General features: G+C 46.2%; 1 protein-coding gene across 3 annotated transcripts in view; it reads left to right on the top strand.

Moving 5' to 3' along the window:
- Positions 1–22001, top strand: part of LOC126470186 (calcium uptake protein 3, mitochondrial-like) — a 657418-nt gene that overhangs the window by 527752 nt on the left and 107665 nt on the right. For all 3 annotated transcript variants that reach the window (XM_050097843.1, XM_050097845.1, XM_050097844.1), the window contains exon 2: positions 8015–8159. In XM_050097843.1, coding sequence (XP_049953800.1) covers positions 8015–8159 — 145 coding nt within the window. The remainder of the gene's footprint in view (positions 1–8014; positions 8160–22001) is intronic.

The raw sequence follows: 22001 nt of genomic DNA, 5'->3' as shown, positions 1-22001 counted from the left end.
AATAAGCTGAGACGGAGGCAGCAGTCATGTGACGGGAAGCGGCCGGCTGGCAGCGAGGCAGTCCATGAGCAACACGTGATGTGTGCACGCGGTGCGCGCCACGTTTCTGGAAACGCTGCCAGCATCCCCGCATACGCCCAGCTCAGATAGCACTTGGGCATCCGCATCGATCCGCTGTTTTTCCTTACAATAACCGATATTCAGTGTATGGCAGAATATATCTGCTGCATGTACCATATGCCCTCAGCCTGACAACGCGTTTTATTCGATTGACAAGAGTCGCTCGGGAAAATTGACCGTCTTTGCACCTCTGCGTGTATCATAATATCTCTTTTTTTAGGATTGTAATAAGTGGATAGTAAGCATGAGGCCACGCTGAAAAGTAATGATATCGAAGCTTAAAGCTTTTTAAATAAAAAAATTCTACATATGTACTCATGTTTACGTAATCATTTCTCAACATAGTCACCCTGGCGACGAACACCTTTCTCCCAACGAGACCAATCTGTTGATACCGTCACTGTAGAATGTTTTACTTTGTTGACGGATCCACAACTTCACCCCCGCTTGCACCGCTTCTTCACTATCAAACTGAAGTCCTCGAAGGTTTTCCTTAAGTTTTGGAAACAGATGAAGATCGGATGGGGCCAAGTTGGGACTATATGGAGGATGATCGAGGGTAGTGAACCCAAGGCGTCGGATAGTTGGAGATGTCGCAGCCATCATGTGTAATCTGGCATTGTCATGCTCCAGGAAAAGGTGTTCCATGATTGGACGAACTCTTCTAATTGGAAACACTGTATCTCACGCACCGACATAGTCACCTTACACACTACCGTGACATACGGTACAGTTGGAGCCCGCTAGCGGCAGAGGCCTACAGATATGTAGACGTGAAGAATAGCGATGTAGAATGTTAATAACTTTTGTTTTGTTTAAAAATCTTTAAGAGTTTTCACATTAAAAAGTCGGAGTCGTGTGTGTATACAGTCAGATGTCGTCACAGTTTCTTGGAATAGTGTTTCACAAAATGTAAGACATATTTTGTAGTGTCTGCTGAGGAAGTGAAATGCCTCATACGCGAGGTTCACATAATCTGACTGCTAAGTGCTTTTTAGTACTTCTTTTTTTTTTTTTTGCTCCTCTATATGGCACTTATATTGTGCGAATGACCATAAACTGCGTGGCAGAGGATGATACTTGTAATATTCGCAGATTCCGCCCTGAACTATTTGGCATTCTCTCTCTCTCTCTCTCTCTCTCTCTCTCTCTCTCTCTCTCTCTCTCTTGTGTGTGTGTGTGTGTGTGTGTGTGTGTGTGTGTGTGTGTGTGTGTGTGTGTGTGTGTCAGCTGAATCATTTCAACGTCTCTGTTTTCTCTCTCGACCGATAAACGGGCCGGAGAACATTCGGACTGTTCTTCTTTCTGTGTGCTTTATGTCCCCTGTTTGTCATACTGTCACTTGGTGTGGGTCCCACGCACTGTTGGAGTTGAAATACACAGTGTAACTGAGTAACAACAATCATATTCCGCCTACTCGCTGCGCCCTACACATGCAGTGTAATTAACTTCTGCCGAGTCTGCTGATAAACATGACAATTTTGACACCGTTATCAAGTTACTGTTACATCTGTGTTGTCGAACTAGGTTATCCTTAGTGAAAAGCCGCCGAACTGTATTCGATCGGATTGGAGTCCGTTTTCCATAATGTTTTAAGACTATGGAGGAAACCTACAATCATTTTGAACTGCAGCGTGATTACGTGATAATATGATAAGTTGTAATCAGGGCCTTGGGTCATTTCAGTTTGTTGCCTGTGGTCGCCAGTTAAAATAAACTGTGAATTACTATATATGTGTTGCAGACAGTTGTGACGCGAGTTACGTGTTATAAATGTACGCGCTGTGAGTCGCAGAACATTACCCTCTGTAGCCGTGCAGTGTGAATGGGTGACACGTCCGCTCCGCGGGCCCCGTGACTTGCACGTGATGTTGATGCAGACTGGTGGGAGCGCGTGCGCACCGGCCACAAATAGTCGCTCCAAATACCTGCTGCAGTTGTCTTCCGGAGTGCGCACTTGTCATCGTCCCGACGTCGCTTTGTCTACGCAAAGTAGAAAATAGAGGATTTATCCCAGCGTTACTTTCATCACGGTGCTTCGGTATTGTATCAAGGTCAGACTTACACTCCTAAACCGCATAAACTTTAAATGTTTGACGGCCAGCTACAACGAAGAAGTAGCAGTGGTGTGGATGAGCAGACTGACTTCTCATACAATGAGATGTAATTGCAGGTGGGATGGTGGGTGGGTTAGGGGAGGGCGGTGTCAGTATTACTATTTATGGTCTCGGAAACAGTACGTTACTTAAAACCGACAAATTATGGACAACATTCATACTAATCTGAAGCGCCAAAGAAACTGGTATAGGCATGCGTGCTCAAATACGGAGATATGTAAACAGGCAGAATACGGCGCTGCGGCCTGGCGCAATTGTTAGATCGGTTACTGCTGCTACAATGGCAGGTTATCAAGATTTAAGTGAGTTTGAACGTGGTGTTCTAGTCGGCGCACGAGCTATGGGAAACAGCATCACCGAGATAGCGAAGAAGTGGGGAATTTCCCGTACGACCATTTCATGTGTGTACCATGAGTATGAGGAACCTGGTAAAACATCAAATCTCCGACATGACTGCGGCCGGAAAAAGATCCTGCAACGACGGGACCAACGACGACTGAAGAGAACCGTTCAACGTGACAGAAGTGCAACCCTTCCGCAAACTGCTGCAGATTTCAATGCTGGGCCATCAACAAGTGTCAGCCTGCGAACCAGTCAACGAAACATCATCGATATGGGCTTTCGGAGCCGAAGGCCCACTCATGTACCCTTGATGACTGCACGACACAAAGTTTTACGCCTCGCCTGGGCCCGTCAACACCGACATTGGACATGTTGCCTGGTCGGACGAGTCTCGTTTCACATTGTATCGAGCGGATGGTCGTGTACGGGTGTGGAGATAACGTCATGAATCCGTGCACCTACATGTCAGCAGAGGACTGTTCAAGCTGGTGGAGGCTCTGTAACGGTGTGTGGCTTGTGCAATTGGAGTGATAGGGGACTCCGATACGTGTAGATACGATTGACAAGTGACACGTATGTAAGCATCCTGATGTCGATTGTGCATTCCGACAGACTTGGGCAATTCCAGCACGACAATGCGACATCTCACTCTTCCAGAATTGCTACAGAGTGTATCCAGGAACACTTCCGCTGGCGACCAAACTCCCCAGACATGAACATTATTGAGCATATTTAGAATGCCTTGTAACGTGCTGTAAAGAAGAGATCTTCACTCCAACCCCCCAACCCCCTCGTACTTTTACGGATTTATGGACAGCACTGCAGGATTCATGTGTCAATTCCCTCCGGCACTACTTCGGACATTAGTCGAGTCCATGCCAAGTCGTGTTGCGGCACTTTTGCGTGCTCGCGGGGCCCCTACATGATATTAGGCAGGTGTACCAGTTTCTTTGGCTCTTCAGTGTATTATCACAGCGTATGATGAGACAAGATCACTATTGACACACTTTACTTCTATTAATTGGCTTCATACGTACTGCTTGCCGTCTAATGGCTATGAAAGACTACTTACATATACCGAAAAAATAACGATATACAGTAGTTTTAGAACAGTGCTTCTGTTGTATCACTGTTTTAGTTCATAATTTAAGAAATTGTTCATATGTAATTAAATTTAAAGTGCATGTAATTTATTATTACTAATTAAATTTTTTATCTCGAATGCATCCTCGAATCAGCAGGCTCAGCTGTATATGTCCGGAGCTGTTCATCTAACAGCCTCGCCTGTCAGTGATTCCCTGACGCGAAGATTTTCCCAAACTACATTATATAGTAACGTATAATAATCACCAGAATATCTGTAACCTAATTTGCATTCTTGCAGCCTCAGTTTTATATCCTAATGGTTAAGTCAATTTTTTAATGAACTAATACATATATATGAACATTGTGTCTTGGTATTAGCGCAAGAGACGTAAATAGGCTACAGCAACCCTCCGTTTTCCGTATCTTCTACGCGCAGCTTTCTCGATGTGATTCTATCTAAAGTTATCATTCTAAGCCTCATTAACAATTTGCATAAAACCGTAACATCAGTTAGTTTCCTGGGACATGCAGGGAGTGTCAGACCAGAGAAATAGCCGGCCGTTGTGGCCGAGTGGTTCTAGGCGCTTCAGTTCGGAACCGCGCTGCTGCTACGGTCGCAGGTTCGAATCCTGCCTCGGGCATGGATGTGTGTGATGTCCTTAGGTTAGTCAGGTTTAAGTAGTTCTAAGTCTAGCGGACTGATCACCTCAGATGTTAAGTCCCATAGTGCTCAGAGCCATTTGAACCATTTTGAACCAGAGAAATACTCTCTGTGCATCCACATTCCTGGCACGCTTTTAAAGATTTTTATTAAGCATGAAAATTGTTTAGAAAATTGATTCCCTAGAGCTATTGGTTAGTGTTCAGTTTACTTGTGATAACTACTTTTGCAGAACATCGATGTCGGTTTTCATTTGTTTTTTTATTCCTATGATCCCATAGTGCGCTGACACACACACACACACACACACACACACACACACACACACACACACACACACACACACACACACACCCTGCATCACCATTTTAGGCAAGGTCTTCGTGTAGATGTTTCGCTATTACCTTCCTCCGACATGTTATGAAGTGTCAGATGTGTATCTGTGTCATGTGGATGATTGTGACGAGTGCTCGTACAGTGTATTGCTGAGTGCGTGTTATGGGTTAAGGGTAGGGAGAGGGTGGAATCCAGTGCTGGCACATAGCCTATTCCTCTCGAATAGCACCAAGAGGGCCGCTGAAGTCAACATCCCCCTCCCACGGACCCATCATCATCGGTAGTGTCACATGCCCTCACTTCACAAGACGCTGCGGAGAAGTTTGGAATTTAATCCAGAACGTTTCCACAGGAGCTAGTGATCAGGACTTTAGGCAACTACCTCTCCTTACCTTGCTGGCCACATACTGGTAGTGAAAATTTCATCCACCACCAGGATTCGAACCGGTGGACCTCAGAGTCGAGTGCCACCGCGCAAGAGTGCGTTAGCGACCTCGGTTGCGGAGGGTTTTTTTTTTTTTGTAGTAAGATCTCATAATTTGATTTTGTGCTGCATCATGCGCATCAGTATTATATTACGTATTAGAATTATTCCTCTGATACTACTATATGCACTTTTCTTTCATTTGAATCGAGAACTATAGAGAATACACACACACTGAGGACACGTCGACGCAGGACTCGAACCCTTAATATATGCTTTGAAAAGCAGCTGCACAACCCCAAAACCAGGCAAAAAAGTCCTAAAATTTTTTAGAAAGGCCTTTCACGTGCAGGTCAACATTTTTCCTGATACGTATCCCATTTTAGTTTAATAACTGGTTGTGTAATGTTCTTGTACAGACAAAATAATCAGTGATAAATCACGTAGCTCCTCTTCGAACTTTCTAATTTCTTCAGCCAATTCGACCTGATTTAGATTCTGTACAGACAAGAAATCCTCTAGAATAAGTGATATGTGTGTACTGGAATTTATCCCCTTCCTAACACTTACGTTTTATTTCCTTTCTAACTCTCGTCTGCCGTTACAACTGCTAAGGTGTGGCATAGTTACGCTGACGACACCTTCGTCGTGTGGAGCTGTGGTGAGGAACACGTCGCCGACATCCTTAGACACCACAGTCTGCATGCCAACATAAAATTTACTGTGGAACTAGAAAAAGACCAACAGCTACCTTTTCTAGATACGCTGTTTACGAGTAATAGTGAGAACTTGGTACACAGCGTGTATCAAAAAAAACAGACGCACACATACACACATACAACCCGATACCTGCAAGATCTATCAAACCATCACCCGAGCAAGAAAAGAGGGACGATTAATACGCTCGCAACGCGCGCAAGACGAATACGTGTGCCACAGCACATCGGATGCCAGATATAACACCTGGATAGCGTTCTGAGGAGCAATGGGTACTCCACTAGTTGCATAAGAGGTATCTGGAAATCCATCACTCAGGGAAGTGACACGTCTAAAGAAGAAATGTGGGGCACAGCCTTTCTGCCATACACCCACAAGGTGACGGCCAGAATCAGCAGTATACTTCGCAAACACGGCGTACAGTCTATATACAAACAGACGAAGACGATCAAAAACTGTCTCAGATAGGCAAAGGACAAAAGAGAGTCTTATAAATTCACCATGAACGTAAGGTTGTGTGTTTTTTTTTTTTTTTTTTTTTTTTTTTTTTGGAAGAGCGCTATTTCTTCCAAGTTCGTTTTCGAATACCTCCATATGTGTTTCTTTATCCTCTTTACTGTGGCCTCTTCATAAACTTGCATATCAAGTTTTTCTTGAAAACTATTTTTCATGGCTTTCAGGATTTCTGTACTATTCTTAAGAATTCAGGTTTTGGTAATTTTTTCTGTTCTATGAGATAAATTTCAATTTTATATTGGCTAGATAATCGTCTGTTTCTATACTTTCTCATTGTTTAGCTTGTACGCGGGCCGGTGTGGCCTTGCGGTTCTAGGCGCTTCAGTCTGGAACCGCGTGACCGCTTTGGTCGCAGGTTCGAGTCCTGTCTCGGGCATGGATGTTTGTGATGTCCTTAGGTTAGTTAGGTTTAAGTTGTTCTAACAAGGGAACCTCCCCATCGCACCCCCCTCAGATTTAGTTATAAGTTGGCACAGTGGATAGGCCTTGAAAAACTGAACACAGATCAATCGAGAAAACAGGAAGAAATTGTGTGGAACTATGAAAAAATAAGCAAAATATACAAACTGAGTAGTTTATGGGCGAGATAGGCAACATCAAGGATAGTGTTAGGTCACGAGCGCCGTGGTCTCGTGGTTAGCGTGAGCAGCTGCGGAACGAGAGGTTCTTGGTTCAAGCCTTTCCTCGGGTGAAAATTTTAACTTTTTATTTTCATTTTATGTGACAAACACTTATGTTTTCATCACTTTTTAGGAGTGATTATCACATCCACAAGAAAACCTAAATCGGACAAGATAGAAGAATCTTTTTACCCATTCGCCAAGTATACAAGTTAGGTGGGTCGACAACATATTCCTGTCATGTGACGCACATGCCTTCACCAGTGTCGTATAGAATATATCAGACGTGTTTTCCTGTGGAGGAATCGGTTGACCTATGACCTTGCGATCAAATGTTTTCGGTTCCCATTGGAGAGGCACGTCCTTTCGTGTACTAATCGCATGGTTTTGCGGTGCGGTCGCAAAACACTGTTTGTCCCATGACTTTAATTGAAAACATGAGTTAACACCCTCAAATCCTGTACTCTGCATTTAGGAATTCATCTAGCCATCTCTGTCGAGCCGTAAGAGTAATTTCCTTATTACAAAACCTCAAACAAAATGCATGTTGACATATTGAGAATGTGAAAAGATCTCTGAGGTCTCTGGTAGTCGGCTTAAAACTACAGTCTTTTTTGACAGTCCACTGGAGTCGTAACTGTTGGTAATATCGTCATCGAGCGTTACAGTTACGTGTCAGCTTCAGAATCTTCATCCCCACACCCTCTGAAAATTGCATCCATGTCCATTTGAAGTTTTTAAATTGCTGTTGGGTGGTCAGCCGAGTCCTAAAGTGTTCGGCTTTCCCCACGAAATAGTTTTATGCTGACCATGTATCAGTGTGCCTTCTTACAGATTAATTCAATTTTTGGTTACTCTTCATCGCTACATGTAACTTCTAAACGCTGTAAATTAATGCTCGTATTAGAAATTACTAGGCGTTAAACATAAATTTCTGCCATTATTATGGAGTTCATTGGCGGAAACCTACATTTTCATAACGCAGATGCGAACAGTTAATATCTGATTTGTGCCGCATCTCATGGCAGCAGAAAGCACTTATTCTGGCGAGAACTTATAAGCCTGTTATTTGCAGAGAGAAGAGGAGCCCCTGGTGCGCGCCGTGAAGCCTACGTCCCGCGAGCGGCGCTTCATCAAGTTCGCTTCAGCCGAGTATAATGGACAACTGTACATGACGCCGCAGGACTTCCTCGAGTCTGTCGTCGAACAAGAGCCTCGCCGTAAGTCTGACTGCTTGTTGAATTGTTTTGTCATATAGGATTCCAACCTTGATAATTACCAACAGAGATACACTATCTGTTCAAAAGTATCCACACACAGCCATGTAATGCGGAATTGACCACTAAATGTCCCTAGATGCATAAGTCGACTGATAGTGATGTGATTGTGGAGTGTAAACGCGAAGGAGAAACTACAGCTAAACCGATACAAGCCGGACTTTTATGTACTGACAGACAGGGACCGTCGAAGGTTGCAGAGAGCGGATGTAAAAAATTTCGTGAAATTAGCAGAGTGAGTTCCAGTAGTGCCACCAGCAGTCTAAGTACCACAATGACTGCGCTTAGGGAATTGAAAAAACTATGTACTATGGTCAAGGAGCTCCTCATGAGCCACGTGTTGCTATGTCTGTGATGTCCTTAGGTTAGTTCGGTTTAAGTAGTTCTAGGGGACTGATGACCTCAGATGTGAAGTCCCATAGTGCTCAGAGCCATTTGAACCATTTGATGATGTAAAGAGCGACGCCACTGGGCAGTGGATGTTTGATATGGGTGTTTCGAAGTGATGAATCCGATGCAAGGGTTTGTGTTTGGCGAATGCCTGGAGAACGTTAGCAGCCATCATGACTGGTGCCAACTCTATGTGATCAAAAGTATCCGGGCACCTGGCTGAAAATGATTTACAAGGGCGTGGCGCCCTCCATCGGTAATTCTGTAATTCAGTATGGTGTTGACCCACCCTTAGCCTTGATGACAGCTTCCAGTCTCGCAGGCATACGTTCAATCAGGTGCTGGGAGGTTTCTTGGGGAATGGCAGCCCATTCTTCACGGAGTGCTGCAATGAAGAGAGGTATCGATGTCGATCGATGAGGCCTGGCACGAAGTCGGCGTTCCAAAACATTCCAAAGGTGTTCTATAGGATTCACGTCAGGAGTATGTGCAGGCCAGTCCATTACAGGTATGTTATTGTCCTGCATTATGAACAGGTGCTCGACCGTGCTGAAAGATGCAATCGCCATCCCCGAATTGCTCTTCAACAGTGGGAAGCAAGAACGTGGTTAAAACATCAATATAGGCTGTGCTGTGACAGTGCCACGCAAAACGACAAGGGGTGCAAGCCCCCCCCCCCCCCCCCCCCATGAAAAACACGACCACACCATAGCGCCATCGCCTCCGAATTTTACTGTTGGCACTACACACGCTGGCAGATGACGTTCACCGGGCATTCGCCATACCCACACCCTGCCATCGGATCGCCACATTGTGTACCGTGATTCGTCACTCCACACAACGTTTGTCTGCTATTCAATCGTCCAATGTTTACGCTACTTACACCAAGCGAGGCGTCGTTTGGCATTTACCGGCGTGATGTGTGGCTTATGAGTAGCGGCTCGATCATGAAATCCAAGTTTTCTCACCTCCCGCCTAACTGTCATAGTACTTGCAGTGGATCCTGATACAGTTTGGAATTCCTGTGGTATGGTTTGGATAGATGTCTGCTTATTACAGATTACGACCCTCTTCAACTGTCTGCGGCTTCTGTCAGTCAACAGACGAGGTCGGCCTGTACGCTTTTGTGCTGTACGTGTCCCTTCACGTTTCCACTTCACTATCACATCGGGAACAGTGGACCTAGGGATGTTTAGGAGTGTGAAAATCTCGCGTACAGACATATGACACAAGTGATATCCAATCACCTGACCACGTTCGAAGTACGTGAGTTCCGCGGAACGCCCCATTCTGCTCTCTCACAATGTCCAATGATTACTCAGATCGCTAATATGGAGTACCTGGCAGTCAATGCACGTAATATGAAAAGCGTACGTTTTTGATGGTGTCCGGATACTTCTGATCACATAGTGTACACTGTTGCCTTTTTCCTAGACGTGAGAACGAAAATTGACCAAACACATTAATGGCCGCCGTTAGCTTGTTAATTTCCCAGGGAACTGTCAATCATTTAATTTACACATCGCTCATCTGAGCATTTATACCTGTGATCAGACCTCACAGCTTAAGTTTTTTAGATTTTTTTCGTCAGTTCTGTTCTTTTACCAGGAGTACCTAAGAGCTCCGAGCATCGTTTCCCTAGCTGAAACAACACTTTAGAGCCGAGCCATTTCTTAAAAACTTTTGCAGTCAATGAGACATCCACATCGCGCATGGATGGGCTGAGCACGGTTCAAGTGTAGGTAGTTAGTCGCTTCCATTGTCTTCATGTTAATGTTAACTTTAGTAACTGTATGGTAAAGATGGCTGTGATTATTACCAGTGCAGTGTAGTGCACCGTTAAGTTTACGTTTTTGTGGACCAAAGTTCAATGAAGGAGCATAGGTGGAAACTGGTGAAGGGACATGAGCAACTACAATAATAGAGCAGAGTCCAGACAGGAATGCTGATACAACTATTGATTTCATAGAGATCATCGAATCAGGAGGCACAGTAATGACATTGGACTTACATTCAGGAAGACAGCTGTTCAAATCCTGGTCTGTCATCCAGATGTAAAGTTTTCGTGAGTTCCCTAAATCGCCTAAGACAAATGCCGAGGATGGCGCCTTTGAAAGGGCACTGCTGAGTTCTTTCCCCATTCTTCCCCAAGCCAAGCTTATGTTCTCTCTCTAATGAACTCGTCATCTACGAGATGTTGGACCCTAATCTGCCTTACTTCGCTTTCTTCGTTCATTCCTTCTAGTGAGGTCATAGATTGCTGATAAAAGAATTTTGTTGCGTCTCGAATTATTGCGCCGCCTCCTGCCCCCCCCCCCCCCCCCCATCAAGGCCAAGGGCTCATATTTCTTTTGCCAGTGCGTGTTTGGCCAACACAAGACATCGGCCCTTGCAGCACTTCTTCCCTTCCCACGGGTGGTGCCGACACTGCCTTAGGAGGGACATGAAGCTAAGAAACAAGGGAATAAATACTTCCATGAATATTTACTTTGCTCTAGGAACCACAGGGACATCTTCTTGGCCACAACGTCATTGTTATTTGTTCAACACCTTGACAGGTTTGCTGAAGTTGCAGCAATTTCGAAGATGGGAGTTGGTTCTACTCTGATTGAAATGGTACACCTGCTCAGTCACTGGCACTTCTCGCCTGTAACAAGCTCGATGACATTCCTATAACCCCCCCCCCCCCCCCGCCCCAGCCCCAGCCCCACAACAGTCTCAATATGGTACAGAGTATCGCCTTCCGCCGCGACCTTTTACAGACCAATGATGAATTACGTGCCAATCTGGAGTGATGGGGTGTGCATTTTGTCCGTCATGTCCAGTGGAGACCAAAGGACAATAGTGTACGATATTGCAATGCCTGTGTTATTCTGAATTACGATGCAATGTTCATTTGGACATGCCATTATGAAATACATGAAATGTGTTCGCAGTTGCGAATGTGGAAAATCTACAGCTGTATATTGGAATGATGACAACGAAAATGTGTGTTGGACCGGAACCTATACCAGGATTTCCCGCTTATCGCGAGTGGTTGCCTTACTATTATGTATCAGATCATGAATCACAGCCAAACCCAAACTTTCATATGTCGTCAACCAAGTGTCTACAACCTGTAGTCGTACATTCATTATGTATATTCGTGTCTGGGGGAAACATTTTACTTTAAAGTCGCTTTCTCGATGCCGGCAGATAAATACGATAAGTTTGGGTCTGGCCGAGGCTCAATGTCCAAAGGAACTTTGCATCATAATTCGAAATAACACTGGCACTGCAATATCGTACTTATTCGCCGACACCAGGCAAGCGACTTTCAAGTAAAATGAATGTAACTCCATCCTCTGTCTGGAGTGTGGGACTATGGCTGGTCAACTGCGGTTCGAGTCAGTTTGGCACAAATTTTCACTGTCCTCATTTCATTATACAGCTGTAGGTTGTCCTTATTCGCAACTGTGAATGCAGTGCATGTAAAGGACAATAGAGTTGATACTGGGGCCTTCATCTTGGCCTTTGAAGGCAACTCTTTGCCCTGAAAGGTCAAGGTTATAGTGTGTTGATTTGATGTGAAACTGCATGTTCCTCCTCCCCCTCCCCCCCACACGCGGTGCTTCAAATGTATGACATTCCACCACACGTCTTCCCATTGTAGCGTCAACCCCATCTGTAAGGATTGTCAACATCAGTTGAATATGGGCCTTCCTTGTGCCCTGTGCTCCTGTGCCCCCCTCCCCCCCTCCCCCATCCGTGTCAGCTGTGGGGAGCGCCATTCTCTCTGTTCACCAGACTGCACTGTCTTCCAAACAGAAAAGAAAATCCAAGAATTCGAGACTGGACTGACTCATATATCACAAGGCCAAGAGGAAATATGATCGTTTTCATCCTGTACATATGACTGATGTTTACTACAGATACATCATCATCTTCTGTAGCGACAGTACCCTCGCTTTTCGAGATTTCCACGTGTGGTCTTGGGGCCTGCTGGACTACACGCACTCCCCTGGTGGTTGGGGGTCATCCTGTTGATTCCTCCACACCCACTTTGTGAACATTCACTCCTCACCTTAGGGGACAAATCTTCAACCTCCAGCCTGAGAATCATCACCCTCCTTCAGTGCGTCTCACCATTAAGGGGACCCTCGAGACGCTTCCCTCCAAGGATTCAGCCAGTGGCTGAAGGAGCCATGCATTGCTGGTTGTAGAGGTTCATGTTTCTTCACAAGGGCAGACAATCTTTCGTGGACATGGAAAGCATCCAAGGAGAAGTGAGACTGAAAGAAGATCTCCAAGACAAAGGAGGTTCCAGTGGTCCCCATGCCACTGACCCCGCTTGTTTCGACTCTGTACGTGAGGTAGAATTCCTGGTGGAACCTGTGGCACCGGAGCCCCATACACAAGCTGCTACATAATGCACGTGTATATATGCCACGTCCTCACAACCTGCGACTCTGGGGCGTGATCTGCCTCCTTGGTCCCTGCACACCCCCACAGGATACCTATAGCATTATCTTCCAGTAGAAATGTAGAAGTTTCTTCCACAGCCTGCTGATCTACAATGTCTCCTATGCGTTTCCCTTGCTTACTGTATTGCCCTCCAGGAAACTCGATTTCAGCATTGCTAACCACTACCCTCCTCAGCTATCAGGGCTGTTTTAAGAATCAAGCTATGACAGAGCGTTTGGGTAGAGTTTTCACATGCATTCTGGACTGTACAGTGAACACAAGCCATTCAGTATGACTTCAGAGGTTGTGGCTGTTCGTGTGACGTATTTCTGTATTTTATCATCTGTAGTGTGTATCTCTGTGCCAATAGTGAAGTGTCACAGACCACATGGTCTTCATTGATTTCTCTCTCACACCATGTTTCCCCATTTTGGGCAACTTCAGTGCCCACAACCCCTTGTGGGGTTGAAGTACAACCAACAGCTGCAGTAAAGCTATTGAAACTTGGCTTACACAGCTGAATCTTTGTCTCTTTAATACTGGTGCCCCCTACACACTTCGCCGTGTTATACAGATCATATTCAGCCACTGAGCTTCCCATTTGCATCCCTGGTCTTCTCCCCTCCATCTACTTGGGAGTCCATGATGACCTGTTTGACAGTGATCATTTTCCAATCGTCCTGTCCCTCCCTCACGATCACCTGCCTGGACACCTGCCCAGATGGGCTCTTAACAAAGCTGACTGGGTTGCCTTTGAGTCTGCCATCACTCTTAGCTCCCCATCACTTAGAGTTGTCGATGTCCAGAGCACAACTGCAGCTATGCATTTGACAGCACACATAGCAATCCCCTATTGCTCTTCCTCAGGAGTCGCCCCCCCCCACCCCCCACCCCCCCGGTCGGAAGACAGCATCTCAGAAATCGCTGTGGCCATTAGAGATCACAGTACTGTATGCTACAAGGGAGCACTTCATTGCCTTCAGTGGTTCCCTGCCCTGATCCACCACCCAATAAAACGACAGAAGCAACAATGCTGGGAACTATTATTGGACCACATACCCCTCCTTAGCAGGTTTGATGCTTCTATGGTCGCCAATACCACACAAGTGTACGTGCCATCTCCTTGAATGGTGTTGTCTACACTGTCACACATGCTGTCACCGAACATTTTGTTCTGTATTATGCTTGAGAGTCAGCATCTGAGAATCGTCAGCCTACATTCTTTGTCCTCAAACAGCAGGTGGTGCGAATTCACTTAACTGTCACTACACATCACATGGAGCCATATAATGCTCTGTTTAGTGATTGGGAATTCGTCAATGCCCTAACACTTTGCCTTGACATGGCTCCAGGGTTAGACCTCATCTACAGCCAAATGCTCAAACACCTGTCAGTGAACTGCCAGTGTCATGTCCTTTTCATTTTCAACTGTATCTATAGCAGGATGCGTTCCCATCTAGGTGGCATGAAAGCGTGATAACTCTGAGATGGATACCTGTCACCCAATTAGTCTAACTAATGTTCACTGCATGTGTATGGTGAAGCCTTGACTCTCAGGTCTTTTTCTCCATTCCACTGCAATTTTTTCCAAGGCCATTCTACTGCTGACAATTTGATGTGCCTTGAGTCTGCTATCCCATCAGCTTCTGCCCAGCGGCAGCACCTTATTGTTGTCTTCTCGGACAGCAAAAGGCTTATGACACCATATGGCATTATCACACCCTTGTTACCCTTCACGAGTGGCGTCTCCGGGGCCCACTTCCAATTTTTGTCCAAAACTTTTTGTCACACCATACTTTCCAGGTTGCTGCTTCCCACAATACACCTCATATACAAGAGAATGGGGTATTGCTGGGCTCTGTATTTAGTGTGTCTCCTTTTTCTGGTGGCTATCAATGGTCTAGCTTTAGCTGTGGGTTCTACAGTTTCACCTTCCCAGTACACCGACGATTTTTGTATTTCCTCTTTCTCCTCCACTGTGGATTTTGCCATGCGCTGACTGAACGTTTCCATGTGAAAGTTGCAGACCTGGCTCTCATCCATGACTTCTGGTTTTCAGTGCCAAGACATACATCGTGGACTTCTGTCGCCATTGTACTGTCCATCCACAGCCAGATCTCCACCACATTGAGCAACTGGTCGTTGAGGTAGAGTCTTATCGCTTTCTGGAGCTGGTCTTCGTTTCATGGTTGAAGTGACCTCCCCACCTTCACAAACTTAAGCTAACATGCTGGTCACACATTAACATTCTTCGCTGCCACAGTAACACCATTTTTCTTTATTACAGGAGTCTGGCATATGGCTCAACATCACTTTCAGCATTGTGGATTCTGTACCCAATGCACAATTGTGGAATCTGATTTATGACAGGCAGTTTTCGGACCAGACCTGCAGCCCTGTGAACAGCGTTCTAACGGACGCTGAGATCCTTCCACTGCAGATCAGGTGCCAAAAACTCCTGGTCAACTATGTTCTACACATTCACTGCTCCCCTGCACACCTGCACTACCGTGCCGTTTCACCTATTAGGGAGATACACCTCCCACAACAGCGGCCCAGGACTGGAGTTTGCATACTGTGTCTGTGCTGTGAACTGCAACTGACCCCACTGTCGCCCATTGTCAGGAAGCAATTCCATATGCCGCTGTGGTGTGTACCACATCCTGAGGTATGTCTGGAGCTATCGTTTGGACCAAAAAACTCTGTTGGTGCCACAGTTTTTTGTGGTCTGTTCCTGGCCATCCTTGATACATTTCCAGGTTCAGAAGTGGTATACACTGCCAGAACCGTGATTTATTTTCAAAGAATTTTCTTGAGAATTTATTCTACTTACTAGCGATTCATCAAGAACATTAACACATTTAATCACACTATGTGAGCGTGGAAGTAGTTGCCAGGGAGTAACCGATGAAATGATAAGCAAATTCCTTTTTAACAAATGGTAATTTATTCACTTTAATGGTGCCTAAAGCATTTTTTTAAAGAAACAGATTTAAAATTATAATCAGAAAGCACCATCTAAATATCAAGTTACAATTTATTCAGAAGCAGAAAGAAACAAATTTTTGACTGTATGAGCTTTCAGGCTGAGAACCTTGCTGCTCCCTTTCGACACGGCCGTAGTTACGACCACTCACAACAACCTCTGAAAGAGACTACACTGGTGCAAATCTGCAACACACCAGATTACTTTAAACTAAAGGTTTTAACAATTTACACAAGCACACAAACTATGCACCCCCGTAGGAGGGATGGAAATGGTACAAAACACTAAATATTAAAATGTTAACTTTGCCACCGAAGGTGCAACTTGATTTTAACTTTTAAGAAAAGTCTTACGGTGAAAGGCTGGCAACTTTATACACTAAAATGATCATTTAAATAAAAGCCCATAAAATTCAATCTTATATAAAATTCTGCAAGGTTGGCCAAACAAGTTAAGATGCTCTACAGCGCACAGATACCGCCTCTCAAGATTATAGGCAAGAAAAAAACATATTCAGGAATTAGGCCGTTACACTCCAAGCAATAAATTCGTTAACACACCAAATCCGACAAACATGACAGAGGCAGCTCCGAACGACAGACAGACACTAACTGCCTAATAAATGCGGACGTCAGATAGACGAGCAAGATGGGGACGAGACACTGACCAAGAAAACAAGTAGAATTTAACAAGAGTAAATCACACAACCTATCACCAATCACTTAACTTCTAATAAACTGCGATTTCTCGAGAAGACCTGGCGGAGCAGCCCCAAATCGCTCTCCCGAACCGTCCGCTGCCAGCCGCTTCAACGGACGCAGGAAGGCGCGCCGGTCTCACGGCGTCACAGCTCGCACCGGCCAGACCGATGTCGTGGGTTGACTCCTGTTGCTCTCGTGTCGACCGCGAAGCCACTACCCCTCGCTATACGGCGCTGCCCACTGGACTCACGTGGCGACCTCACATGCGCCGACGCTCAAGACGGACTAGTCATCTTGCGTCTGTCCGTCCCCGGTAGCTGAGTGTCAGCGCGACAACATGTCAATCCTAAGCGCCCGGGTTCGATTCCCGACTGGGTCGGAGATTTTCTCCGCTCAGGGACTGGGTGTTGTGTTGTCCTAATCATCATTTCATCCCCATCGACGCGCAGGTCGCCAAGTGGCGTCAAATCGAAAGACTTCCACCCGGCGAACGGTCTACCCGACGGGAGGCCCTAGTCACATGGCATTTACATTTATCTTGCGCCTCAGTGCGCGACCGACCAACCGATCGATCCAACCGCCAATGACCATTGCCTGAGCAAACTCGAGCAGACTGGCGGCCTAACGCGCAGACTCAGATGCAGGAACTAAGCCTCGACCGGGCGACCACTCGCTGAGTCTCTTACTGGCGGAGTGAAAAGACTCTCATTTATCCGGCTTTAAAGATTGATCCGAACGAAAGACATACTAGCACTCCGGACGACAGACAGACACTAACTGCCTCCCAAATTCAGACGAGAGACAGACTAGCAAGCTGGGGACGAGAGACTGACCCAGATTGACTGACTGGCGAGCTCATAGCGCCCCTTAAATGCACGTGAACAGCAACCTTTCCCCCCTTTCCCACCAGAGGGAGACACCAAAGCTGCGATTGCCACAGCGGCGCCACCGCCAGAAACGGAGGGCGACTGCCTCACATTACGCGCTGCGGCGCGCTCTTCAAAGCAGAAATTTTTACCACGGATCACTGCCAATGGATGAACTGGTTTTACCTGCACACATGGTAGGTGCAATGAATAATGTTCCCTGCCGAATGGCTCCTGTGTATTCACTGCAGAATTGGGGGCCATCTCTCAAGCCCTGATTCATGCTTGTTCGTTGCACCAGCGAGACGTTCTTAATCAGCAGTGGCCCTCTGAGTAGTCTTTGGACTATTGACCAATGCTACCTCGACACCCATTGTTTGTGTCTGTCCATGATCCCCTTTCTGACTTCCATCAAGCTGGATAGTTGGTCATCTTCGTCTGGACCCCAGGTCAAGTTGGAATCCCAGAGAACCAACACGATGTGCTGGTTAGCCAAGATGCCTACCAGGATGCCAACTTTGGAGGTGGGGGTACCAGAACCAGACCTTCAGTCTACTCTATGCTGTCAGTTGTTCGAGGCACGGGACACACAGTGGTGTGCCCTGCTTTCTCTCAAAAAACTGAAAGCAATAAGGGCTCCACAACCATGTGGCAGTCTCCCTTCGTGCTTCTTGCAGGCAATCTACTGTTCAGTCAGCTTCACATTTGTCACACGTGGCTGACCCATGACCACATCCTATGATATGAGGCTCCACCCCACCATCAGTGTGGGGCCCATCTGATGGTGGCCCACATCCTACAGGACTGCCCCAATTTGTCACCTTATGGCGAAACCTTAGACTTGCTAATACGCTGCCTCTGTTGCTACCAGACATCTGATCTCGTTTCACATTTCACCCGTGAAGGTGGTTTCTTCTCCTCTCTGTGAGGTAGGGCACATTGGCCTCTTGGGCCGCTTGAGATATCTGAGGTTTGCCCTGTCACCTGCACAGACCCAAGGGATCCCATGGCTGCCCTTGCTCGTTGGTCCGGCCTGTCTCCTGTCCTTCCCACATTAGTCATTCTTATTCTTGTACATCTATCGTTGGTTTAATATCTCGTCGTGGTTCTCTTTCCTGAGATTTTATCAGTTTGTCTGCGTTGCTAATTTTTTGTGGTAATGGAGGGTGAGGAAACACCCGTCAGATGTAGAGGGTGCATCTCTTATCGCATAATATGTCCGCGGGTCTCTAGCTGCTTTCTGGTCGTAACAACTCGTCGACCTTCACCTTGTTACCCCTCTCTCGTCTCTAATTGCTTCTGTTTCCTTGTTTTATTTATTTTCACTTATAACCAAGTTCATCAGGATTTATCTTCTGTGTTTTCCCTCTCAGAGGACTGTTCCCGGCTTGACGCATGTAGGATGTAGTGTCTGATGACTTTGTAGTTCAGTCCCTTTAACCTCATATAATTCCAATGAATTATTGGCTAATTCCTTCAGTGTCATGTGGCTTGGGTCCGTGTTGGTGTTTGTGTTAGAGGGTCAGGGATAATGTAGTAAGTACAACACGCTGAAAATCAGAGCTGTTGCGTTATAGAACTGTTAATGCAGCTCGAATCACATACATCTAGCCATAACTGACATTTTTCCATTACTGGCAATTTACCTCACGTTGGAAAATCTCTTCATATCAATACCATCGCTCATTTCTCCATTCAGGAGCCGTTTCAGTGCCTTTCATATTTTTTTGTTTTACTTTTTCTTCCAGTATATTTTTCTTCTCGCGTGCATATGTGACATTGTATCAATTAGTTTGTTTTGTATGCATACACTGTAACGTGTGTGGTCTGTGAAATCATAACTTTTAGTCATAGTGTGCCACTGACACTTTCCTTACGACCTCGTCTATCTAGTGCACCACTCAATAATTAAAAAGTTGTGCAGTCTGTCCTTAATCATTTCCTAAAATTATAATGCACCTTCAGGAAAGTCTGCTAGTTACTAGCCCTGAGTAGCGTCTGTGGAATGAATTAGACTTAATAGACAGTTTCCATGCAACATTCATCTTGCTAACAGGCTGTTTGTAGCTATCGTTCGTCATTCATGTGGTTTTCTTTACAGTTGTTCGCCATGTGGAAGACAGCTTGCCCGAAATCTGCGACTTCTACCTGCCGATGGAAAACAAAACGCTCGAATCTGGCAACTCTTCCCAAAGCGCCTTCCGAGTGACACGCACAAACTCGGAAACTTCTACCAGCTCGTGACAGACCAACTTCATCCCCATCCCCCGTCCCCGCCGGCCGTGGTGGTCGAGCGGTTCTAGGCGCGTCAGTCCGGAACCGCGCGACTGCTACGGTCGCAGGTTCGCATCCTGCCTCGGCATGGATGTGTGTGATGTCCTTAGGTTAGTTAGGTTTAAGTAGTTCTAAGTGCTAGGGGACTGATGACCTCAGATGTTAAGTCCCATAGTGCTCAGAGCCATTTTTGAACCCCCCTCCCCAGGGGGCTCACCACTCTATGGTGAGTTGGTGTTTGGCTACCACAGGGTCCCAGCCTGTGCAGCACGCACCTCTTCCCTTTCCATGCTGCGTGCATATCCTCCTGCTATTTTTATTCCCCTCCCTTGGGGAACATGGGTATTTTCGGGAATATGTTCTGAAGTTTCGGTAGCCTGGCATCGGAACAATACTTTGTTTCATTTCTTTGTTCTCCATCTCTTCCCCGTCTTTAACTTCGGCGTTTGAGCTTTCTCTTCGTTCCTTCTTCCTCCCTGTGCGCTCCTGAAGACCGGCCCATGCGTTTGTCGTGTGACTGGTTTGGGTAATTCCCAGTGCTGGGTCGACAGGTAGGGTTCGCACATACCCCCTGATACAGACCAGTCCCAGGGAGAAGTGATTACCTGAGATGTTACCTTCCCAGTTGCCAATTGGTCCCTCAATCTGGAGTTTGGGAGTTGAGTTCAAAAATGGCTCTGAGCACTATGGGACTTAACATCTGTGGTCATCAGTCCCCTAGAACTTAGAACTACTTAAACCTAACTAACCTAAGGACATCACACACATCCATGCCCGAGGCAGGATTCGAACCTGCGATCGTAGCAGTCGCGCGGTTCCGGACTGAGCGCCTAGAACCGCTAGACCACCGCGGCCGGCGGGGGGAGTTGAGTCCTGAGGTGTGAACAGTCATCTAAGGCGAGTGAGCCCCTATCTGAGGGGGCCCCATTCGGAAGGAGCGCGCCATGGGAGATGGTGGCAACCATGGAAGATTTTTTCGCAATGAGCCAGTCATCATAATCTCAGTCTTCATCTATTAAATGTAAACGGAATAAGGCTAAAGAGTCAACGACTCTCCCAGCTGCACCTCAGTTCCTTGTGGTATCATGTACCAAAGGACATCAGTGTTTTGCTACAGTTAATGTATTTACTATTCGAAAGAGTGTTGATGCAATTGCAGTCTGGCTCCCACTTATATAATGGGACTTTGCTTCTGGAGACCAGTTGTGATTTTTCAAGCTGAACAGCTGCTTATTGCTTCTCTTCTCCATGGATATCCTGTTCATATTGAGGCGCATCGTACTCTGAATTCTTCATGTGATGTTATTTACACTCAGCTTCTTGATGGTCTGACAAAGGGATAAATCCAGCATTATCTCTGATCAGGGCTTCGCTGCCATCCATCGAGTAATGAAAAAGGTCGATGCAAACTTAGTGCCTGCACGCACCCTTCATCTCACATTTGATCAAGTTGTGCTTCCATCTAAGATTAGGGCAGGCTATGAAGTTATCCACAGTCTGACTATACATTCCAAACCCGATGTGTTGCTACCAGTGTCAATGTTATAGCCACACTCGCGTGTCCTGTCAAAACACGTCAAAATGTGTTACTTGTTCCTATTCGACAGTGTCGCCACATGATGCCATTATCTGGCTGACCTCCATTTCACCGGTGAGTAGTGCCTACCATTTCTCTGCCCTGGAGTCCACAGGCCGACCCAGGGAGAATGCCAACACATTCGTAGATTTCGTAGAGCCTTTGTGCCCGGTAGGAGTGAGTCTTTGAAGGCTGGCACTGGGCAGCCACCGATGTGACTGCCCTTCGTTTCTTCCCTCCTACTCATTCCTCATTTGACTCTTCTCCAGTGGAACATTTGTGGCATTAGATCCAAGAAGGAGGAATAATGGCTGCTCTTGGAATCACAGCATCCAGTTGTTCTCTGCCTCCAATAAACGAAATTGCAGCCTCACAACTGCTTTGACCTCTCGTGTTTCCTTCCAGTTTGCACTGACCTCCCCCCCCCCATCCCCCCCACTCCCGTTCCCGAAGAAGGCATTACCTCTCATGGAGGAGTCATGCTGCTCATTTGGGGTGATGTCCATGGCCAGACTATCTCACTGAACACCAAGCTGCAAGCTGTTGCAG

The sequence above is a fragment of the Schistocerca serialis genome, chromosome 3, assembly GCF_023864345.2.
Source record: "Schistocerca serialis cubense isolate TAMUIC-IGC-003099 chromosome 3, iqSchSeri2.2, whole genome shotgun sequence".
Lineage (NCBI taxonomy): Eukaryota > Metazoa > Arthropoda > Insecta > Orthoptera > Acrididae > Schistocerca > Schistocerca serialis.
Note: the sequence above shows the minus strand (reverse complement) of the source record. Positions and strands in the feature narration are given on the sequence as shown.